The following is a 23,259-nucleotide window of genomic DNA, read 5'->3' as shown; positions in this document are numbered from 1 at the left end:
ACACACTAGTCAATCATTCTTGCAATCCTTTCTTTCTACATTCCCCCAGTGACCCTCTGACAAGCCAAGGCAAACAACACTATTGAAGGAACACCTGGCAGAAAGGGTTGGATGGGACATGTCTGGGGATATGGTGGCAGCGTTGGGGCACGGGGCACTACCGTTCAGCACAGTTGTCCTGGCAACGGAAGACTGTCATCTTTTTGTAGTCGAAAAAGGACACACCTCGCAGGGCCCGGCTCTGGGTGTCGTCCAGGTAGCAGCCGATGTACTTGGCTGTGGGGAAAGAGGAAGAGTCAAATGTACTTGAGGATGAAGCCCGAGGGCTGCAGGAGGTGGCCCAGGCCCCTCCCTGTCTGTGTGGCTTTGCCAAGTGTGTAGCACCTGATTCCCAAGAGATGGGGACTTCTGGGTCTTGGCCAGTCAGGGCAGTGGGAAGTAGTGAGGTGAAGCCGCAGACTCTGAAGACAGGGCACAGGAGGGGTTCTTTTCCCTGGGCCACAGCCATGTTCAGGGTCTCCTGGTGACACTGAACACTGGGGCCACACCTGTGGCCCAGAAGGAGCCCTACTTCACTCAGGATAAGTCATGTTTTAGTGACTGTGGAAGGTCTAGAACCTTGCACTCCTTGACGGCCTGCCTCAAGGGTCTCACCGCACCTGGAGAGTTCAAGGTTCCCCCTCACTTGCCACGGTCACTCCCCAGCTCTGATTCTACAGGGCTTATTTTTTTTTTTTCTTAACATTTTCCCAACATCTGGACATGAGTTATAGTCAGTGCTTGATACACATCACTTACTGAATCCTCACCAAGACTCTGTGAGGACATTATCTCTACTCTGTGGTCCAGAGAGGTTGCCATCTGTTCAGGGTAACACAGTTTGTATAATCAAAGCCAGAGTTGGACACACATGCAGCCTGGCTCCAGATCTGCATGTCTGGGATATGCCTGCCCATACACTGGAAAGATCTGGCATTCTCCTGCCCTTACAGAGGTCTAGAGAGGAGAGGCTCAGAGCTAAAAGCTGAATGAAGATCTGAATGCAGGTCTATGGGACCCACACTGGCTCTTTCTGCCCCTCCCTTGGAAGAGTGGGGTCCAGCCAGGTTCTGGGATCAAATGGCCTTCCCAGGGGATGACCAGGAAAACCTCAATGACAGGTGACACGTCCTCTGCCTAGGGGGCTGCCAGCCCCTGTCCTTTCCTGGGGAGCAGGGCTTGCGGGAGGTTGTTTCCCCATCACGCATGGTGGTTGTCCACTCTGCGGACACCAGTCTTCATCCTGGCAGCTTCAACTTGCTTCACACAACAGCCGTGATGGCTCTTCAGACAAGAGTCTGGCTTCAGAGGGAGCTCTGCTGCCCCAGCCCCACACGAGCCTATCACTGGTGACAGCTCTGGAGGGTCCTGCTGGCCTCTGGTCTTGCTGAACATCCTAAATACCTCCTGCCTCAGACAAGAGCCTCATCTGCTAGGGTGCTTCGGGGCACGGGGCAGGGCCACCCACACCCTTCGTTCCGGGCCTTGGCTAAAGGATTGAGCATCCGCGTCTTTATTTCTGTTTCCGGTAAAACCCAGGGCCGGACACATACACAGTTACTACGGCCCATGGAATTGCTGAATCCACCCACAAGGAGGGTGTCAGGCCAAACCCAAGCCCAGCTCCATCTCCTCCAAGGCTTCTGCTTTTGAGGCAGGACCTTGGGGGTTTCTCCATTCTCCTCAGACACCAGGATGGAGAACCAGAGAGTGTGCTCCTGTGGCGACGGTCAGGATTGGAGCACAGGCCTCTCTCCCGAAAACCTGGACTTTTAGTTTGAAATAACACGCTCACTATGGCAGAGGCTCCTTTTTCAGTTTGTAAGGTGTGATGCATGGTGGGGGTGCGGGGGAGATGGCACCCAGAGCTTCGGGAACCCAGAGGTCTATCTGAACTACTGAATGCTGTGTGACTCCCTCTGGCCCTCCCCAAGCTAGTATTAAACTGAGATCTGCCCCACGCAGCTTGTATACACACCTGCTGAAGGAACACTGCCTCATCTGTCAAAGGAAGAGAGACACAAGGTCCTCTGGAGACACTGAACATTGGCACGTCACATACCATTGCCCAGTGGAGTCAACATCAAGGCAGGACCTGGTGGCTCCTCCGATGCCAGCCTATCTGGCTCCTATCCTTGGAATGTCACAGCACTGCCAAGTTTGAGCTCAGCCTTGTGACTGCCAACCACTGGGCCCTCCCCAGCCTCCTTCCCAGGCAGAACCCTCTCAGAGGCAGGGCAGGGCAGGTATGTAAGACAGGGACCCAGTCACAGGCCACACAATGGCGAGTTTTATGGTTGAGTTCATGCACTCCATCCGGGACCCCAGGGATCGCTGAAATAGCTGTGGCTTTATCTCCAGCACGTGAGGACCTCCTCTCCTACACCTAATTCTTCTCTTGTCTTACTTTTCCGTCTGCCCCCCCCCCATTATCTTTCCACAGAAGTTCCTTCTCTCTGACAGAGGCCGTTTGCTAAGAGGGTAGCTGAGAGCAAGCATGTTTTTCTCTGTGCTGTTGTGAGAGGATTCTGAGGTATCCCACTGTGCTGACGCTAGCCAGGTCTGGGTTTGTAGCACCTAGGCACAGAGCTGGACTCCTGCAGACATCATTATCCTCTCCAACAAGTGAGATAAAAATTCTTCCCTGGGTTATTTGAGGTGAGTTCTGTCTTGTGCACAGCCCCTGTCCAGCGCTTCAGACTATGGCCTTGTGACAGACACCCAGGAGGCGATGCAGTCAACGGGAAGAAGGTAGCCCCAAACCTTGTAAGCCGTGTAAGATGACGACCATGTGACCAAATGAAAGGAGGACACTGGACAGAGTGTGTGGCACCCACGGATGGAATAGAGAAACAAATGAGAGTGGACATGTGTGCATATATATTTACACATATAATATATGCACATATGTATTGAGTGTATGCATGCTCACAGTGTGTTGATGTTCCTGACTGTAAATATGTATGTATGTTTGTGGGTAAGGTGAATGTTCCAGTATGTGTGCATGTGTGAATGCACACACATGTATGGGCTGAACACTTTACACACGCGTGTGCACACTGCAGCTAACATCAGGTGTTCCTTAGGTTTCTGCTCCTATATTCCTTCCATCCTGGTAAGATGGAGTCGCGAAGCCACTCACAGGCAGTGCCTGGCTCTCGGTCCCACATGCCTACGTCCAGCAGGGCACTGGCAGCCTGGGAGGGAGCCAGGGTTCATTAGCAGGCCAGAAAAGCATTTTGATTTTGGCAGTGCTGATCTAAGGTGCTGAACCTCAAATAACTCCATCAACAGACAGGATGTGTTTTCCTAATGACACTGCCTGCCTCCGGGGCTTCCTGCTGAGAGCCCGGAGCTTGAGGATCGATCTATCTATCTATCTATCTATCTATCTATTTCATAGCACATGTATAAGGTCAACTGATGGGCTTTTTGATCATTGAGAAGAAGGCACGCATGCTTTGGAAGCCAATAACTTCACTTATCCAGCAACCTCTGTAACCAGGGCAAGCCACTGCTCTCTGAATTCTGTCTTACCATGTAAAACGTGGACCAAAACAGCCTCCAATTTATGGAGCAGTGCTAGTTAAAGCAATGAATCAATCCTATGTGGTCCAGCCCACAGCGGCTGCTCAATGGTTAGCACCGGTACTGTCAACAGAGCAGCTACTAAGTGACCTCGAGATCCAGAGGGTGAGCCAGGCACATGTGCAGACCGCTCTGTTCTAAGCCACGAGCAGGAAATGAACAGGAGCAAGCATGGAACAGGCGCTCAATAAACAATGTTGTTACTGCTGACAGCTGTAGTGGCCATGTGACGGTCTCTCAGTATCCCACAGGGGTGGGGTCCAGCATCCCCAACATGTTGACAAAGTACAGGATTTGCATAGAACTCAGACCTCTCCTCCCTCTCATGTTTAGCAGTTCTCTCTAAATGACTTTAGCCCCTAACACAGTGTGAACTCTGGAAATACAAGGGGAAAGCCAGTGTGTGTTCCTTACAAATACATTTTTCTTAGTTGTTGTTGTTATTGTTTTTAATCTGTGGTAGGCTGAATCCCTGGGTATGAACACTCAGCTATGGAGAGCTGACTGTGTTGGTTCTCATATCTCACAGGCACGTCATCATATGTACTGTGTGTCCTGTGACACGCATCTGATCAGACTTAGAAGCAGCAGAGTACTGGAGCTGGACAAAGCAGAAATCGGGAGGTCCCCTGGCAGAGGGATAGTCACACATTCATTTGCCCGGTCTGCCACTCATGCATCCTCTGGGTGCAGCCGGAGCAAGCACCTGGCGCTGTCCCAGGTGCTGACGGGTTGAGCTGGCAAAGACTGGAATATCCCTGCCCCCCTGGAGCAGAGCGTGCAGAGACCCAGCTGTTTGAGCAAAATGCCTTTGAATGGTGATGTGCATGGCTTCAGGGAGTGTGGCTGTGACCCATGCACCAGATGGAACTGGTTAGGTCACTCTGGAAAGTGGCTACGAGAGACAGGCTCCAAAAAAGGAGCTGTGGGGAGCCGTGTGGGGAAAGAGTCAGTAGGCTGTAGGACTGAGCTCCTGAGGCAAAGAGCAGGAAGATGCTCTGTGCATAGCAGGGACAGAAGGCTGCAGTGTAGAGGGGGATCTGAGAACTTAAGGAACAAGCTAGCAGGGACTTTGGGAACTTTAAAGGATGGGTGTTGTTTGGAGTGGTCAGAGGTGGAATCTGAGGGCCTAATGTGGAAAGAGCAGTGATTTCTCTAACAGACCAGCCTCTCATTTATAAGAGATGGCTGTCCCCTGAGAAGACCCCGGGGGCACTTCCTGAGCATTGCTAACTGCTAGTTCTGTCTCAGATGCATTGCCAGATCCTTGCCGGATCCATGCCTCATCGGGCTCTCAGGTCTGCCTGGAAGGGAGCCACTGTTAGGCCTCTGAGATAGGTGTGGAAATTGGGGTCTAGAAGGTCAAGCCATTGTCTGGATCACACAGATGGCTAAGGTGGGGCTGGAATCCTAGGCCAAGGCCCCCAGCCTGTTTTGTCTTCTTGTCTCTGTGAGCTCTGGGCTCTCTCACAGGAGAAGATGGTAAGAGCCTTCTAGACAGCGTCTGTGCCAGGTTCAGGCTGGGACTGGGGCAGGGGCACCTGTCCCTGTCCCTAGGATGGGTCCTTCTGTGATTCCTGTGCCTTCCAGGGGTGGAGAAGAGCTTCCTGTGGCACACAAAGGCTTGGGAGACCAATCCTCTCACCCCCATCCTCAACAGGTTTCCCCCCCCCACATCCTCCCACTGTAATCTTGTGAGCTGTGGCTCTGACAGGTTTCCCCAGCCTGCTGGTCACATAGTACCTGCCAGTGGAGAGGGGATACCTTCGGAGAAAGCCAGGCATCTGGATAGATGGGACTTAAACCCCAGGTTATATTGACAACAGCCGTGAAACCCTGAACTGGCATCTTTACCTCTCAAGCCCCCCACACTTCCACATCTGGCTCTTGATTTCATTTTAAATTATTTGTACGTGTGCTGGTGGCTATGTGCCAGAGGCGTAAGATTCCCCGCCCTGGAGCTGGGGTTACAGGTAGGTGTGTACCACCTGACGTGGGTGCTGGGAATGGCGCTGAGTCTCTACAAGAACAGTACGCATCTGATCTCTGACCTGCCGTCTGTCCAGTCCCATTTGCTCGTCTGTGAGACGGGCTCTCCTAGCCTATTCTGACCTCCAGTTTTCTATGTGGCTAAGAATGACCTTGAACTTCGAGTCCTTTTTCTACCTCTGTAGTGCTGGGGTTACGGGTGTGCACTACCCTGCCTGGGGACTGAACCCCTGAGGATCATGCATGGTGGGGAAATGCTCCATTAATTGAGCTACTCCCCTCATCCCCACCCCTGCCCCCGCCCCAGCCGTCCACATCTGTGAAACAGGAATGGGCTCATCTGTATCCCGTTCTAGCCTGTGATCTGTACCAGTAATCAGAATTTTTTTGGGTATAAAAGACTGAGAATACGCAAGGCACTGGAAATTTACCCAAGGCAGTGTTAGTGCCTGGAACACTGTCTCCTTATTTAGCCCAGGACTAGCCTCTAGCCTCTGACTCCTCCCCTCACCAGGACAGTATTAGTGCCTGGAGTATCATCTGCAGGACAAGAATTCTTTAGCATGGCTTTAGCTTTGCTTTGCTAAGTAGCTGCCATTAATCCTGGTCTCCCGGTGTCTTGGTGTCTTTTCTCTTTCTCTCTCTCTCTCTCTCTCTCTCTCTCTCTCTCTCTCTCTCTCTCTCTCTCTCTTTGAGACAGAATTTCATTATATAGCGCAGGCTAGCCCCAAGGCCTCCCAGCTCAGCCTCTTCAGGGATGTCAGTATTCACCACCCTGCCCAGCTGCCTCCCTGTCTTTACACCAGGAAGGGTAGGAGGCTCTGTTCAGCACTGTGGGCGCTGATTCTGCACATGTCAAGTGCTCACCGCGGATCCTGGGACAATGGTTCGATGCTCTGGAACCCTGATTCTGGAGTTGCTGTGTGTTTAACAAGCAGTGGGATTCTAAACCAAGGCAAGTGTGGGGTTCAAATGGAACTTGCCAATTAAGGAGCAATTCACTGATTATGGACGACAGGACCAATTTCCCTACATTCACGTGTGTCTGGAGCTCCGAGACCAGTTCGTGGCTGTTATTTCTACGTTGGTGTCTGTATTCTCCCTCAATCCCTCCAGGAGCTTACCTTTCTCCTCCTCCTTTTCCTTCTCTTTCTCCCGGACAACCCTCCCCTTGAGGGCTCGGCTCCAGGCTCCTCCTCCGTAGTCGCCTAGCTTGGCTCTCTCGCTGGTGTCCTTGCCCTTGAATGTGGGTCCGTACCTGCGTGCGATGCTGGAGGCCTCCACCGTGTCCCGGAAACCTCTGCCCAGGTGCAAGTCACCCAGGAAAGGCAGCTCAGCTCCTTCTACCGGGCTCCCCGCTGCGGGGCTGGCCTGGCTCTGGGGCACCGCGGGCTGACCCACGAAGCCCGAGTGCAGGAAGACAAGGCTCCCGGCGGTCAGGTAGATTGCCAGCAGGGTAAAGAAGCGCACGGGCTTCCTGCGGAAATACCGGAAACACCGCTGGAACTTGAACCAGAGCTTGGCCATAGCAGGATCATTCCGGACTTGCTCGCTTGGGGCTGGCTGGGTGGATGGCTGGGAAGGGGCGTGGAGGGCGTGGCTTCTCCGGACAGCTCAGGAATGAAACCTCGAGGGCTTGGTGCTCTGATTTCTCCACAGAGACACTGTAGCAGGAAATCAAGCCAGACGACTAGTCCAGAGGTTACAAGGACAAAGGTTGCTGGAATCCCAAGGTCAAGAAAGGGGACTTACAGGATGCGGTCTCCATTCCTCACAGTTTGTTCCTCACCCAGAGTGTGGCTAAAGAACTCTGGTGACAAGGATTGGGGGAGGGACCCCTTCTTGGCCCCTTGGGCTGTTGAGTCTGATTAGTTCACGGAGAACTCTGGTGCTGGCCTCTTCTCTATCTCCAACGGGTGGCCAAGCTGTGTGCCACCTTCTGGGGACACGTGCTGGAAGGACTCCATTGGTCAAGCTTCAGGCCACCGGGCTACCGACCACCTGTAAAACAGCAGACACAGGCATGAGCCCCACCACCACCACCAAAGCCCGGAATGGAAAGAGGTCCCGAGCAACATCAAGGGGTTGTGCCGAGGCCCAGACAGGGCTGGAAGCTCTTTGAGAGCTGGGCTGTGTGGCCCCCAGGAGTGCAGAACCCCGCCTTCACTCTCTGCCGCACTGGAGCTGGGGCGCTTCAATTACTGGGCTGGAGTCTGGGGTTTGTATAGGATGGGCACACATCCTCCGGTGGGTCTCCAAACATCTCACATGCTCACATGGCCTAGAACACCTAATGCAATTCTCAGTGCTCAGGAATTGTTGTTACAAAGTACTTAGAAAATAATGGCATAAAAGGACTTTAATGTACATTCAGTATGGACCCAGTGGGTACTTGTTTGTGTTTCTCTGGTATGTGTGTTTGTGTATGTATTTGTATGTGTCTGTGGTATGTATGTGTGTGTTTTTATATGTGTCTGTGTATGTATTAGTGTCTCTGGTATGTACATGTGTGTCTGTATGTACATGTATGTATTTGTGTGTCTCTGGCATGTATGTGTGTATGAGTCAGTGTGTATGTATGTATGCATGTATGTGTGTATAAATGGATATTTGTATGTACATGAGTGTGTGCATGTATGTATACATGTATGTATGTCTCTGTGTCTGTATGTGTGTGTTATGAGTGTGTGTCTCTGTGTCTCTGGTATGTATGTATATACGTGTGTATGTATGTGTCTGTGTATGTATGTATATATGTGTGTGTATGTATGTGTGTGTTATGAGTGTGTACCTGTGTGAATCTGTGTGTGTGTGCATGTGTGTGTTATAAGTGTGTGTTGAGGCCAGAGGTCAATGTTGAGTAACTTCTTTGGTCACTCCCATTGTGTTTTGAGACAGGATCTTTTCAATAAAACTGGAAGCTAGTTTGGCAACACTGCCTGGCCAGTGAGCTCCGTGCATCCTCCTGCCTCTGCCCTCCCATCACTGAGTTCAGGTGCCCATGTTTGTGTGACCAATCCTTCACCCAACTGAGCCATGTCCCCAGCCCCAGGCTTTTTCCCCAATTGGTTGAATTTGTATGTAGAAGCCGCCAGCAAGGCAGAGGTCCTAGCTGCCTGCCCCTCCCTTGTATACAAACTTTTATCAAACCTGTACGGATGTGTGGGTTCTCTTAAGGCCAAAGAAAACCTCGAGTCTTTGCTGAGCCCAAATTCATTCCTATGGCTCCTCTAAGGAGACCAGCTGTGTTCCAGCTATAACTGAGGTGCTGAGATAGGACACACCTCCCAAGGGCTTGTGTTCTAATGCAGAAATCAAATCTATGGGCCATCATCTCTGCCTGAGTGGGAGATGGGAAGGGAGGGAAGCAGGCTTAGTAAGCAACACATCTGTGCGATCGGCATTGGCTGTGGGCTTCCAGGTGGCCAGCTCTGGGCTGAGCGTCCTCTATAGAATATAATCTCATTTATTCTCTCGTATTTTACAGGTGAGGGAAGGGAGGGCTTCCAGGATGAGTGGGGTAGCACTGCAATTTAATTAAGGTTTTTGTTTTTTGTTTTTTTGAGACAGGGTTTCTCTGTATAGCCCTAGGTGTCCTGGAACTCACTTTGTAGACCAGGCTGGCCTCGAACTCAGAAATCCACCTGCCTCTGCCTCCCAAGTGCTGGGAGCACTGCAATTTAAAACCTTTGGGGTTTTGGGTTTTTTTTTTTTTTTTTTTTTTTTTTTTTTTTTTTTTAGAGAGGATTCCATGTAGCCCAGGCTAGATTCAAACTTGCTCTCTAGCTGAGGCTATCCTGAACTCCCATTCTTCCTGCTTTTACCTCCAAAGTGCTGGGATTACAGCTAGGTACCATCTTGCTTGGACAAACCACAGTTCTTAACCCTTTTTGACATCATCTCTCCACAAACACTCTGGACACTGCTTTGACAATTCAGAGACAGCCTCAAAGCAAGAGCCCATATTGTTCCATCGACTGCTGCCACGTCCCCTGGTCAGGGCTTTCTGAGAGGGCCTGATGGTTAGGAACTCAAATTTTCCTGGGAGGTGTTGAAATGTTCTGGCTTTCCAGCTACATCTCTGCTGTCACACAGTGGCCTTGGAGAGGGCTCACGGGTAAGAAAAGTTGAGTACCCTACTCTGGGCCATCTGCAGAAGGGAGGCGTGGATGTAGGTTGACTATTGGGCAACGCTGTTTCATATAGCTACCAGCAGGGGGCGAACAGGATGCTCTCAGCCAATCAAGGGAGACCTAGTTGTCCATCACCAGTGGAAGTGGGGCTCTGGAATGGCCTCTTAAGCCACACAGCAGCTCGGGAGTTTCACTGAGGTTCTGGGTGGTGTCTGCCACCACAATCCTTGGGACTCAGCACTTACTACACCAACCACCTCCTAGGCATGTGGAATTGATAATTGACCACAGCACAAGAATCCATACACATCTGCCACCAAGCATCCATCTGTCTGTCCATCTGACACCTTCAACCTCTACACACCCATTAGTTTGTCCACCCAGCCATCCACCCTTTTTTATTTTTTTGGTATTGGTATTTCGAGACAGGGTTTCTCTGTAGCCCTGGCTGTCCTGGAACTCACTTTGTAGACCAGGCTGGCCTCGAACTCAGAAATCCGCCTGTCTCTGCCTCCATCTGTCAGTCTGTCATCTTCCTTCAGGACACCCATCCACTCATCCATCCTTCCATCCAAACTGTAACAGTTCATCTGTCCATCTGTTCTTCCAGTTATACAGAACAGGGCCAGGGAGATGGCTCAGCAGGGAAAGGTGGTTGCCTCCAAACCCGATGACTCAAGTTCAGTCCCCAGGAACCCACATGATGGAAAGAATTGATTCCTGAAAGTTGTCCATTGATCTCCATGTGCATGCTGTGGCATGATCCTATCCATATATAGTAAATTTAACTTAAAGGAACACAAGACTATATAATCTATGGTCTGCCTTTAGGGAACCAAGGAGGAAAACAGTACATAGCTGCTGTATTGGCTACACAATGACAAAGCCTGGAGTTGGAGTATGTATCTCATGATACAGAACAGCAATTCACATTAATAATGTTTAATAAGCACTTACACATGCCCCTCCATATGTACATTCACAATATTCACATGCATATTCATACACATGCACACTTATACACATGGGCATTCATATTCCATGTACATTCATATACACATAAAACATGCTCACATGCACACTCATATACATGCACATGGACACTCATGCATGTTCATACTCATATGCACATTCATAAACAAACTTACATATATACTTATACACATTCACACATGCACTCATGCACACTCACACACATACACTTTCACACTCACATGCACATTCATACACATGCACACTAATACACATACTCACACATGCACACTCACATATACATGCACATTCACACTCATTATATATGCATGTTCACACTCACATGCACATTCATACACACGCACACTAATACACATACACCATGCACACTCACATATACATGCACATTCACACTCATTACATATGTATCTTCACACTCACATGTACATTCATACACATGCACACACTCTCACATGTGCACACCCATACACATGCATGTTCACACTCACATGCACATTCATACACACACACAACACACATACACATATGCATAGTCATACATTCACATTCACACACTCACACAATACACACCCTCATACATGTACACACATATGCACAGTCATACATACACACTCACACAATACACACCCTCATACATGTACACACATGCACATTTATACACATACACACTCACACACTGATTTGAGTCTCACAATTATTCTGTGAGGTTCTGCGTTGTCTTACAGAGCTAAGAATTGAGTGTCAGAGTGACTGATGAACTCATTCTGAGACACACAGTTGGTAAGTGGAAGGAGGCTGTGAGGACCCCAGGACCTCAGACATACTCCTACCCTCCATCTGCCTCTTGCCTTGGGATCATAACTCCAAGCACACGAGAGGAGCCCTTGAGCCCTTGCACTGAGGTCCCACATTTGGGTTTTTCAGGAATTTTGAGGACTCTGCTGAGTCCTGGGATATGGGAGTCTGTAACAGAGGATGAGAGATCAAAGAAGGCTTCCCCAGGGAGCAGCCTTCGACCCAGCAGGCCTGGGGAAGTAGATATCCTCTAGGTAGAGGAGAGTTGAGGAAGAGCCAGGTCAGGAGGCAGAGAAGAGTGGGTGGAGCCAGACACAGGAGTCCTTCCTGCCTTGGTCCTGCTAGGACCACATGTGTGCATGTGTGTGAATGTGCATGTGTGAATATGTATGTGTATGAATGTGCATGTGTGTGTGAACATGCATGGATGTGAGTATGCTTGTGTGTGAATGTGTGAGCATGTGTATGATTGTGCGTGATTATGCATGTGCGAGCATGTATGTGTGTGTATCCAAATGTCCATGACTGTGAACATGCATGTGTATGAGTTGTGAGTGTGAGTGTGCATGTGTGAGTATGTATGTGAATATGAATGTGCATGTGAGTGTGAACATGCATGTGAATGAGTGTGAGTATGCATGTGTGTGAGTGTGTATGTGTGGGTTTCACAATCATCACATTTTAGCCCCTCCCCCCTTTTGAGGCAGTGTCTCATGTAACCCAGGCTGCCTCAATCTCACCGTGTAGCCAAAGATGACCTCGAACTCCCAATCTTCCTCCTCCTCTCAAATGCTGGTTTATAGGTATACACCACACCTGTTTAAAGAGTGCCAGAGACTACCACAGGACTGCCTGCATGCTAGGAGCTGACCCTCCAACCAAACTCTATCCCGAGCACCATAGGAAGATCATCTTGAAGCTGGCGCCTCATGGACACCCACACCCTTCACACCTATGTGCCATGAAGAGAAGAAGCCAGGAGTCACTCTGGTACTCTGAGGGATCCCCTCAACTCTGCAGACCTCAGATCTTTAGGGCAGAGCGTGGCCCCAGCCAGGAGCCCACCTGGGTTTCAGCCTGTCTGGAGAGAGACACCGTTTCCACCAGCCTCAACTCTCCTCCACTCCCTGGTTACACTGTTGGAGGACTGAATGAAAGGGTAGAGGACAGAGATGCCCCAGGCCACCCTGCTCATCTGCCTCATGTGAGCAACCAGGAAGCTATTTTACACATCAGTGAGGAACATGCTGTTGGTCCCCGCAGCCATTCCCTCGCTGACGATGTTTCTAGATCTGGCTCTTTAGTCTCTCCCTCTTTGTTCTTTATATCGCCACACATTTTTTCCTTAAGTGGTTGCCAAGTGGACATCTGGGGACACTGAACTCATTAGCAGCTGTCGGGAGACAGGGAGAGGCAGGCATGGGGGCAAGGTAGAGAGGACTCAGGGAAGAGGGACACAGATTAGGGGCCATGCCACCCCACCTCCGGGAGGATGGTGCAGACGGGAACCTCCTACCCACACCTCCTGTCAGGATAGGAGGGAAAGCATCCTGGAGTCTGAGCCCCTCACACCATGCTTTAGCGCCAGCACCTGGTGTACTATAGGACCCCCAGGCCGTTCGCATTGGAAGGGGTGAAGAAAGAAGGGGCTGCCCCTTACCCCAGGGCTCACCTTAAAATCAAGTCTTTGGGAGGCTGGAAAGATGGTTCGACGGTTAAGAGCACTGACTGTTCTTCTGAAGGTCCAGAGTTTGAATCCCAGCAACCACATGGTAGCTCACAACCAACCAAAATGAGATCTGATGCTCTCATGTCTGAAGTATGTATGTCACTGTATGTAAGTACATACAGTGTATGTACTTACATATAATAATTAAATCTTTAAAAAAAAAATCCAGTCTTTGTACCAAGGGCTGGTGTAAAAATAGCCTTGGGGGTGGAAATTTGGGGTTTTGAAGGGGCAGCAGGCTGTATTGCTACTGGGTTGGTCTGGATAAAGAAACCTTTCCAGGCTTGTCCTCAGAGGAACCCAAACACCGCTATGCCTCCTGGAGCTGCCAACCCTCCCCCACTCAGTGGCTCTCCTTAAGACTTTGTCTCTCGGAGGCTGGAGAGATGGCTCAGTGGTTAAAAGCACTGACTGCTCTTCTGAAGGTCATGAGTTCAAATCCCAGCAACCACATGGTGGCTCACAACCATCCGTAATGAGATATGGCGCCCTCTTCTGGTGCGCCTGAAGACAGCTACCGTGTACTTAGATATAATAATAAATGAATCTTAAAAGACTTTGTATCTCATTCCCCCTTCCTCCCTCTCACAGACAGAAATCTCACCCCAAAGCAGATAGGAGATAGCAGATAGGAGATAGGAGATAGCAGATAGCCGCCATTTGTTGAGCACCTACTTTGTTCCAGGTGCCACGTTTAAAGGACTTACAAACATGCCCCACATTTTCCTCTCTCCTTACAACCTCTGAGGCAGGCCTGACATCCTCCCAAACCCACAGATGCATCCAGAGCCCCACTGGATGCTTCCTGCAGGAAGCACTTTCCTTTTCCTGGGGGTTGTAGCACATCCATTTTTCTTCCTCCCTTGGCAGCTCCAGTGTCTAAACCTCCCTGGGCTGCGTTCTTTCTCTATGAAGTGAATCAGTCACAGAGACATGAAGTGCAGGTCCAGGGTTAGCACTCACTGAGGTGAGAGATGGCCGGCATGCTTGGCAGAGGAAGGGTTGGGGGACAGCTTCAGAGAGAACCCAGTGTGTCTAGGAACAGAGGCCCGGGCTTGGACCAGTGTGTGAAAGGATATATATAGAAAAATCAAAAAGTTCTACTTTTCTAAGTTAGGGTGTCCCGGGTGGGGTGCAAGCATCTGCAAGGATCCCCATCACTGGAGAGCCTTCTGCAACAGAAAAGTCCATACTGTCATTAGGGATAATTATTCTTTCCTCTCTGGCTCAAAGTCCTTGGGAGAGAGGTGTATTCCCAACAGCCTCCTAGCCCACTAACAACTACTTAACACCGAGGTGCTCCTCCGGAGTCGCCCAAAGGAGTCGAAATCGGATGTACTTCCAGACAGGGGACTATGATTCAGCATCGAAAAAGAACTCTTGTGTGATTCCAACCGTGAGATATTCTGGGAAAGACAGCATTACAGAGACGGCAATGCTGTGGGGTGTTACCTGCTGCTGGGGTGAGGTCAGGGGAGAGGGACTGGTGGAGCCCAGGACTTTGGGGATGACGACTCAGTCCTGCTGATACTGTAATGGTGCCTACATGTGGAGTTATGTCCAGGACCAAAGAACACACAACACCGAGCACAATCCTGAAGCCTGCATCATGATGAAGGAAGCATATGCAAATGACCACAGGTCTGACCAGACCAGCAGATCTGAGCCCCACTGGTGTTGACAGCATGGGCAGGGGGGACAGTGCGTCCTATCTGCTGCTTCAACAAATATGATCATTTGCACATTAACCTAATGTGGTTGGAAGCAATTCATCTCACATTTCAAACAGGTAGGAAAGCGGGGTTTTGAATGTTCTAACCCAAAGAAATGACGAATGCTGCAGGCAATAGATGAGCTGGTTCTTTTGGTCATCTCAGCATGCACCTCATCGGCAAGCACTGGGTGGACTGAGACATCACCCTGTGTCCCATAACACACACCATTATTTTAGCTGCAACTGAAAGTGTTTGCAACAGTTTGATTTTTTTTTCAGCTGTAATTGAAAGTGTTTGCAACAGTTTGAATTTTTTTTTTTCAGGACAGGATGGTTACATACTTGCCAGCACTGGCCTGGGAAGGTAAGAGAAGCTGTAGAAAGGGAGGGACAGACAAGGTGGGAGCTGTCTCCTCTCCAGTGGTTCTGATGACCAGGCTGCGACTCAGTCCCTATCTGTGTTCTTCTCCACCACGCAGCTGGCTGACTTCTGGGGCCCAGTAGCACTCCCTTCCCCAGGAGAGAGCGGTGTAAAGCAGGGCCCTGGGCCCCTATCATTAAGCCATCTGGAGCCATCGCTTTCCTGCAGGCTCTGCTGTGTCTCGGGTCAATTAGTGCTCATTTGCATAGGCATCCTTAATAGGCTGCTAATTGTCAGGGGGGAGATAATGGATGGTTGTATTCCTGGGCAGAATGTTTATCCAGGGGCCAGACCCGTGGGGTTGGCAGAGCAGAGAGAAAGGGAAAGGAGGGGACCTGGAGTCCAGAGGAGGGCCCCGGGAGGGAAAGATGGAGCCAGCTCTGCTGTGCTGCGCCAGCAGCATCTTGCGGAGTCTGAGCATCCCTACGTTCAAGGGCACTTCTCCAGTCTGCTCTATTAAAATATCTGCAAAGTGCCAAGTAGCAAGGGGGAGCCCTATGGGCCCTATGAGCTGAGAACTCCAGAGAAGGTCCCCAGCAGGGGGGACACCATGCATCATGCAGTCAGTATGTACCCACTGGATACTGGGATAGGAGCCATGTAGCAGAGACTGCACCACAAGCTGTCCCTGAACCTGAGGGCAACTCTGCCCATGCTTCCTAAGGGAGACCACACAGGGTGTCAGAGGGAAGTCTTAAGGTTGCTTCTGGGGCAGGTCTGGGTCCTGCACAAAGCCAGGATATACCTTCCCTTCTTGGTGGGGCTCAGGCCTGTGGTCACAGAGCCAGGGTTAGTTAGTGTGGCCTTTGTGTCAGCAAAGGCAGCTAACAGGAACACTCTGAAGACGGGCTTAAAGGCCACCAAGGAACATCCCCGAGCTTTCAAACCCCACGCCATCCTCCCGTCGGCTGTGTCTTCTCTAGAGTAGGGAGCATGGACCTGGACAAGCGGCTGAGATGTACCACCTGGGCAAAGCGGCGTTCTCTAACAGAAGGGGAAACTGAGGCACCGAGGCTGTTCAGTGGGACCAGCTCTTGTCATTGCTGTCCCAGAGCGCAAGGTGTTCTTAAGAACCAGCTGGGTCAGGAGGGATGATTTATATGGGGAGGACTCAGGGAACCCAACAGTGTGACCCAGGATCACCAAGCCAAGTGGGACCGAGCAAGCTCCAGAAACAGCCACCCCGTGTCCACACTGCTCTCCTTCAGTTCCTTCTAGCCACAATCACACACAGCTGCCACTTGTTGACACACCCAGTTGGACTCTAATTTGGGAACAGTGACTGCTTCCATCAGAAACCCTTCTTCCCCAGAGGAATTTTCCACCCGGGAGCATCTCTGGTCCAGCTCTGTGTCCCAACCAGCTTGCACGCACTGGGGGAGGAACCTCTGCCCTACCTCCAGTAGCTCCCCCAAGGCCACGGCAGACCTGCTGCAGTTTGGGCCTTCATCTCCACCGTCACAGCCTCTCCAGGAGACTCCGCAGTGGTTTTATGCTCCTTTGACAGAAGAGAAAGCCGATCTAATGATGGAAGAGGAAGCCAATAAACAAACAGCAAGGGTTGGTGTCTGTCTAGAACCTTCTTTCCTCTGCTTACCCGGGGCCTCCGGGATGAGGAGAAAGCATGGTGATCGGAACCCCTCAGATTCAGGGAACCTTTTCTCTTTGTGTGTTCCTTTGTGCCCATGCTGGGAATGAGGACCTCTCAGAAGAGGCACAAGTCCCTGGCCCTTGGCATCTTCAGCAATGCCTTCAGTGGATGAAAGGGTTCTGTGGTACCTAGCGGAAAACTTTCTCCCCCAATGTCCTCCTACGAGGGTAACCTCGGGCAGAAAGGGGATGTCCTCCAGCTCCTCTGTCAATCACCTGGACATCATAGGAAGCGAAGCCCAAGCTCCTCGTGGCACACTCTGGCCGGCCCTTCTCCCACCCCCTCAGACATACAGAATTCTATCCCACTCTCTCTCCTCATTCCCAGTGCAGACTCGGGGGGGGGGTCCTTAACCCCACTCAGAATGAGGAACAGCAGCTACTGCCATTTGCCCCAGAAACCTGGTTAGTGCTGGAACCTGCAAACTAGATTCCTCAGCTCTTGGGAATTGAAAGTGAACCGCCAGCTGGAGCCTGAAACCCTCAGGCCATTCCTGCTCCTTGGAGGCTGGTGGTGACCTGAGCTGTTCTCTGCACCACAGGAGAGCCAGCCACAGGGATATGGCTGCAGGCACAGTTTCCAACCAGCCCTGCAGAACAAGCCTAAGCCACCATTTAATCCACCCAGCTTTAACCTAGCTTTTCACCACTGGCTCTGTTTTGGGGTTCAATGCTGGGGTTCCTATTTGCAGGACCTTGTAATAGGGTGGCCAGGGTCTACTGAATGGCAGTGGGTTTTCTGACTGGGACATTTAGATCCTGCTTCTTTCTGTGTGGAGGTCAATGTTCCCTGGGGAGACAGTCATGCCTCAGTGCCTTCCAGGGGGCTGGGGAGAAAGACACACCCCTGAGTTATATATTTCCAGTCATCTTCAAATTGCTCAGCAATTACAGAACACCACAGTAGCCACGGGAGGCGGCAGGAGCCTCCCTGTGGGCTGAGACATAGCTGGGCAGAAAGGACCTCACTAGCTAGAAGTGAGTTTACGGTTCCTTTTTTTCTTTTTCCTCTCCTTCAGTAAGTTGTGCTTTGAAAAACTCAGGGAAGTATATGAGGGTTCTTGAAAATGATTTGATATTCTGTGTCACAGCACACACACGGAGGTCACAGGACACCTTGAGCAAGTTGGTTCTCTCCTTCCCCGTCATGTGCTCTCTGGAGATCAGAGTGAGACCCGCCAGGTTTGGCACAGAGTGCCCCTTAGCAGCTAATCTATCTCCCCAGCCATTGTGTGAACCTTGTTACCAGTCAGACTGGAGTTTGGATCTTGGTGCTCACACAAGACGGAAAAGGAACACGGGGTCACTTAAGGCATCGGGGCTGCAAGTTCTTACATGTAACACCGGGTGAGAGTACCGATCCCCTCCCATCTCCATGGTTGCTGAGAGGGCTGGTTGACAGTAGGGGGGGGGACTATGCATATTACGGTGGCGGGGGTGGGGGAGCAGCTGGACTCCTTGCCTGGACTGCAGGAAGTAGCTCAGATAGCCACAGCAGGAAGGCAGGACAGAGGTGCCTTGTCCCTCTCCAATCTTGATTGCCCATGGCTGCTCTGTGGCCCTATAGCCCAAGGGCAGAGAGAGAGGTAAGGCTGGGTCAGAAGGGAGAACTGGGGGAGGCACCTACTTATCAGTTTATTTGAAAAAAGAAAAAAAGAAAAAAAAAAGCCATCCATTTCCAGCCCCAGCATTAATAAGCTGCTGTTGAACACGTCTTAAAATTTAAATTTAGACAAACGTTCCCCCACACAAACACTCATCGCCCACACACCCCCAAGAATAAATCCACCCGGTGAAGGGGAGATGTCTGTGTGGTTACATCCCAGGGGCTGGGAGCTGGGGTGCGCAGGAGTCACCTGGGGACAGGGAACGTGCCTCTGCATCTTTGTTGGTGGCCTTAGATGTTCCTGCCAGAAGAGCACTGGTCAGGGAGTCTGCCTGACCCTTCCAGGAGCACTGGACAGGGAGTCTGCCCCGCAGGGCTGGGCCAATTGAGGGAAGGCCAATGCTCCAAAGCTAGTGAGTGGAACTGACTTCCTGTCTCAAATGCCGCACGCCTCTCGGAGTCGTTTCCTGCCTACAAAGGAAGTGGTCACACACCTACTTCTATAGGTTTGCCCACAACCCACAGTCGGCATGGCTTGCACCCAGAAAAGCCTTGCCTGGGTCAGTGTCCTGTGGAGGCTTCTTGTAAATTGCTAAGAGAGTGGTTCTGTTACAAGAAGAAATGGGCACTGTCATTTCACACGGTCTTCTGAGAAATATCAGCTGCCCACAAGTAGTGGTGTGGGTAGGTGGAGGTTCTGTGCGGGGCACATCAAGCTGTGGTGTCTCTCTTTTTTCTTTCCATTTTGGCTTCAAGATCATTCTATAGCTCTGTGGCCTTGGCCTAGTAGATAACGCTCTCTGCTCTTCTGATCAAATATATATACAATATATATATATATATATATATATATATATATACACACACACATGTATATACTATATATACATATATACACACATATGTATGCATGTATATATATGTATGTATATGTGTGTATATGTATATGTATGTATATATACACACATATATATGTGTATATATGTATATATATGTGTGTGTATGTATATACACACACATATATATACATACACATATATCATATATACATGCATATATACATACATATATACATACATATATGCATATATATGTTTTCCAATAGTCAAACTACAGTTCATTCATTCAATCAACAAATGTCCCTTAGTATCAGCCTCATCTGCAGCCTAAAGTTGGCCACAGGGGACCAGCCTGAACTGGAGGCTGTTCTAACAGGGAGAGCTCATCACCCCATAACCCTAACCCTAACCAGATGCTTCACATCTGGGGAGAGTTTCTTCTCCCCTCAGGGATGTCTCCTGATCCCCCCAGACCCACTCTGGGGCAGGGCAGCACACCCTGGCTTGTTCTCTCAGCACTGAGGGAGTGCCTGCTCTGGACCTCAAGAGGGTGTGGCCCCTGGCACCAGGAAGCTGGTGGCTTTATAGTTTCAGACTTGTGGTAGGCGTTGGTTTAGTCTCACCTTGCTCCAGCGTCCAGAGCCTCAAAACACACAACTTCCAGCATTCAACATGAATCTGTAAGGCAGGTACTGGCCTGGCCCCATCACATGGATGAGAAACTGAGGCTCCCAAAGGTCAAGAGACGTGTTTAAGGTCATCAGTGCTGAGCCAAGACCTCAGGCTTGTGTGCTGTGAGATACTGTCTCTCTCTCCTCTATCTTTCTCCACTGTCTCTCTTTCTCTCTCTCTCTCTCTGTCTCTGTCTGTCTCTTTCTCTCCTTTCTGTCTGTCTGTGTGTGTGTGCACACGCTCCTTCTCCTGACACCCCATCTCCTGTTTCCATAGGAACAGGCACTTAGGGATAAGTCTACCTCTTGTCTCTATGGGAGACTCTATTCAGGAAGCCTCATCTCCAGGACATCCTGGTGGGTCCTGTGAGCACACTATTCCTAAAGGAAGCCTGGTGCCAGCTCTAGTCCCCAAGACTAAACGAAAGTCTAACACAGCAAGAGGGTCCCTAAAGCCTCCTTAGTCACAGGAAGATACCTCAGCTAAGTTTACCTAATTTTTTTTGTTTGTTTGTTTTGTTTGTTTTTAAAGAGGGTCTCACTATATAACCCAAGCTGGCCTTGAACCCTTCACCCCTGCTTTCTCAACCTTCCAAGTGCTGGGATCACAGGGCAGTCACCACATCTGGCTTTATTCTTCTGAGCCAACCCTACAATGAAGTTTCCCGATTGTTAAACTCTAGCAAGCTTAGGGACCTGCTGTGATCTCACGCTTTGTGGGCAGTGACACACACCCCTATGGGAGCAGATGAGAGACATGAGAAATGCTTTTAGGTCTGTGACTATCGAGAAACAGGGGTGAGATAGAGCCTTGGGGCTCCAGGCGGGGCACATGCCCTTGACTACTGCCCTCAGTGAGGGGGTGGGTAGGGTGGCGTGAGGGGTGGTGTGGGGGGGTGGCGGGTGGGATGGCAGGATGTAGTGGCTGACTCTTTAAAGCCACTGCGAGAAAACATTAGGGTGGCTGAAACAAGCTCAGAGAGGGGAGGCGTAAAGTGGGTGGGACTTCTGGTCACAATGGTGAAAGGGAACAGGAGCCCTCTGGAAGAAAGCAATGTTACAATGTTACGAGAGTCGTTCCTTACAATGTTACAAATGTTGCTTCCTGCGGTATCTGTCTCCTTCCTCAGTTGCTAACGAGAGAAATGATAGCCATGCTCACATTCAGATTCAGGGAAATTCAGATGCAGAGAGCAATTCTGCTTGCTTCCACCACCCTCCCATGCCAGGCAAGGGAGCCCAAGGTGGTGAGTTCTTGTCTCAGGGGAGTCTCACCCAGCCTTGAAGAAACCGTGGGCTGCTCAGACCACCCAGCCATGATGAGTCTAACAGGCGAACATGGCCCAGAGTGAAAGATGCTGGAATCTCAGGGCTGTAGGATCCCATTTCTGGGAAAAGGCAAAGAGCAGTGATTGCCAGAGCCCAGTGTGGTGGGGGGTGGCAGGTGGGGGTGGGGTGGAGGACTGAACTCAAAGCTCGCAGAACTGCAAACTAACCAGGTGTTCCTGTAGGCAAATTGCACGTAATAAAAGCCCTAAGGCAGCAACAAGTCAAGGTCAGCCCTGCCACTTGGCCGGCTGCCTCCCTGGGGAGGCAGGGTTAACACCTGCCTGCTCACTTATCTGGGCCCTTGAGATGCTCACCTGGACGACCGGGGTGCTCCAGGGAGCACCTAGATTCCCATGTGTTCCCCCCCCCCCCAGCTCTTGCCCTCTCTTTTCCAGGAGCTGCAGTGCTCAGGATTATTATTTTGCCCTGAGCTGCACCAGCCGCTGAGCTGTTTCTCTCGGCAGGCAGCTGCCACCCCCCGCCGTGTTTACATGAAAACACATTTGCACAGGGGGTTCTTTTTTTTACCTTTGCTGGAGCAGCCAGGATCCTATGAAAGCTGGGCAATTCAGTTGGAAGCAGCTGAGGGGAGAAGGCTGCTGGAGTCTGGCAGCCCAGGTAAGCTCTTAACCTACAGGTCAGGGACCTTGGGCTTCTATGTAGAGAGCACAGGAGCTGGTGGTGTTTAAGTGGTGTGTTCTCACACACAGGCGTTTTTCAGCCCTGTCAAGACATTGGGAGCCAGAAGCTTTTTGCTAGATATCCTATACCTTGTTTCCAGGGCATCCTGCAAGCCATTTGTCCTCTGCCCCTGAGGAGCCTCTGCCACTTCAGGACTCGGGAGGACTAAGAGTCTCAACAGATATAATCAAGTGTCTTCTCCATGATGTTCTCCCATTATGATTTACTGACTCTCCCCAGGAGGCTTCTGTGAACTTAGCTCAGCTCAGCTTCAGTTCCCCTCCACCCTAGGACAACGATCAGCTCGCGAGAAGTCGCAGTGGTTAACCTTGATTGTTAATAGACAGGATCTGAATCCTGTGGATGGAACCAAGTGGGCACCAGTTTTGAGGAGTTTCTAGATTGTGTTCAATGAGGTGGGAAGACCTGTTCTATAATGGGGCCATCCTGTGGGCTCTGGGTCACATAAAAAGAAGAAATCCAGCTAAGCACCAGTGTTCATCTCTCTACTCCCTGAGAGATGGGGCTGTTGGTGGAGAGGCAGACCTGGGAGATATCTAGGTTCTTCATTGTCCAAATTCTCGAAGCACCATGGATACTGCTTATTGGTGTCCACACTTGTGTCTGCTGGGCAGACTAGCACTAGCCCCGGATAGTCCTCACAACCTTCCTTCCCTGTGCCAGTTCTAGTGCCCTGGCTGAGGGCTTGGCTGGGCTCACTGAGCCCAGCTTGGTTGGAGCTTCCTGTGAGCCCAGCCTGAGTTCAGAGAGCTCTGTGGGTCAGAAACAGCCCCACAGAGGCGCTGCAGTGTGAGACCCCAGCTCAGCCATGCCTAGCTCAGGACTGGCCTTCTATCTGGGAAATCTCGAAGACTCCCTTCTCATGGGGTGGACAGGAATATCAAAGCAAGGTCTGTAAGAGCCAGCGTGTCTCCTGAACACCTGCACAGTCAGACGCTGCCTAAGCACGCGGCCCACAGCTGATGTTTTAACTCCATCTCACAGACAGGAACACCAAGGCAAAACAGACTCCTTCAGGACTTTGCAAGCAGCAGGGGATGAATTCAGTGACCACGAACCCG

At 50.7% G+C, this 23,259-nt stretch overlaps 1 protein-coding gene across 1 annotated transcript in view; it reads right to left on the bottom strand.

The window, feature by feature from the left end:
• Wscd2 (WSC domain containing 2) overlaps positions 1 to 23,259 on the bottom strand; it is a 90,078-nt gene that overhangs the window by 31,909 nt on the left and 34,910 nt on the right. Inside the window, exons 2-3 of the mRNA XM_021186873.2 lie at positions 6,741 to 7,617; positions 162 to 276 (exon numbers count right to left, since the gene is read on the bottom strand). Coding sequence (XP_021042532.1) covers positions 162 to 276; positions 6,741 to 7,143 — 518 coding nt within the window. The 5' untranslated portion in view covers positions 7,144 to 7,617. The remainder of the gene's footprint in view (positions 1 to 161; positions 277 to 6,740; positions 7,618 to 23,259) is intronic.

Source organism: Mus pahari, chromosome 23 (genome assembly GCF_900095145.1).
Source record: "Mus pahari chromosome 23, PAHARI_EIJ_v1.1, whole genome shotgun sequence".
Classification (NCBI taxonomy): Eukaryota; Metazoa; Chordata; class Mammalia; order Rodentia; family Muridae; genus Mus; species Mus pahari.
This window is presented reverse-complemented; position numbering and strand designations above follow the sequence as displayed.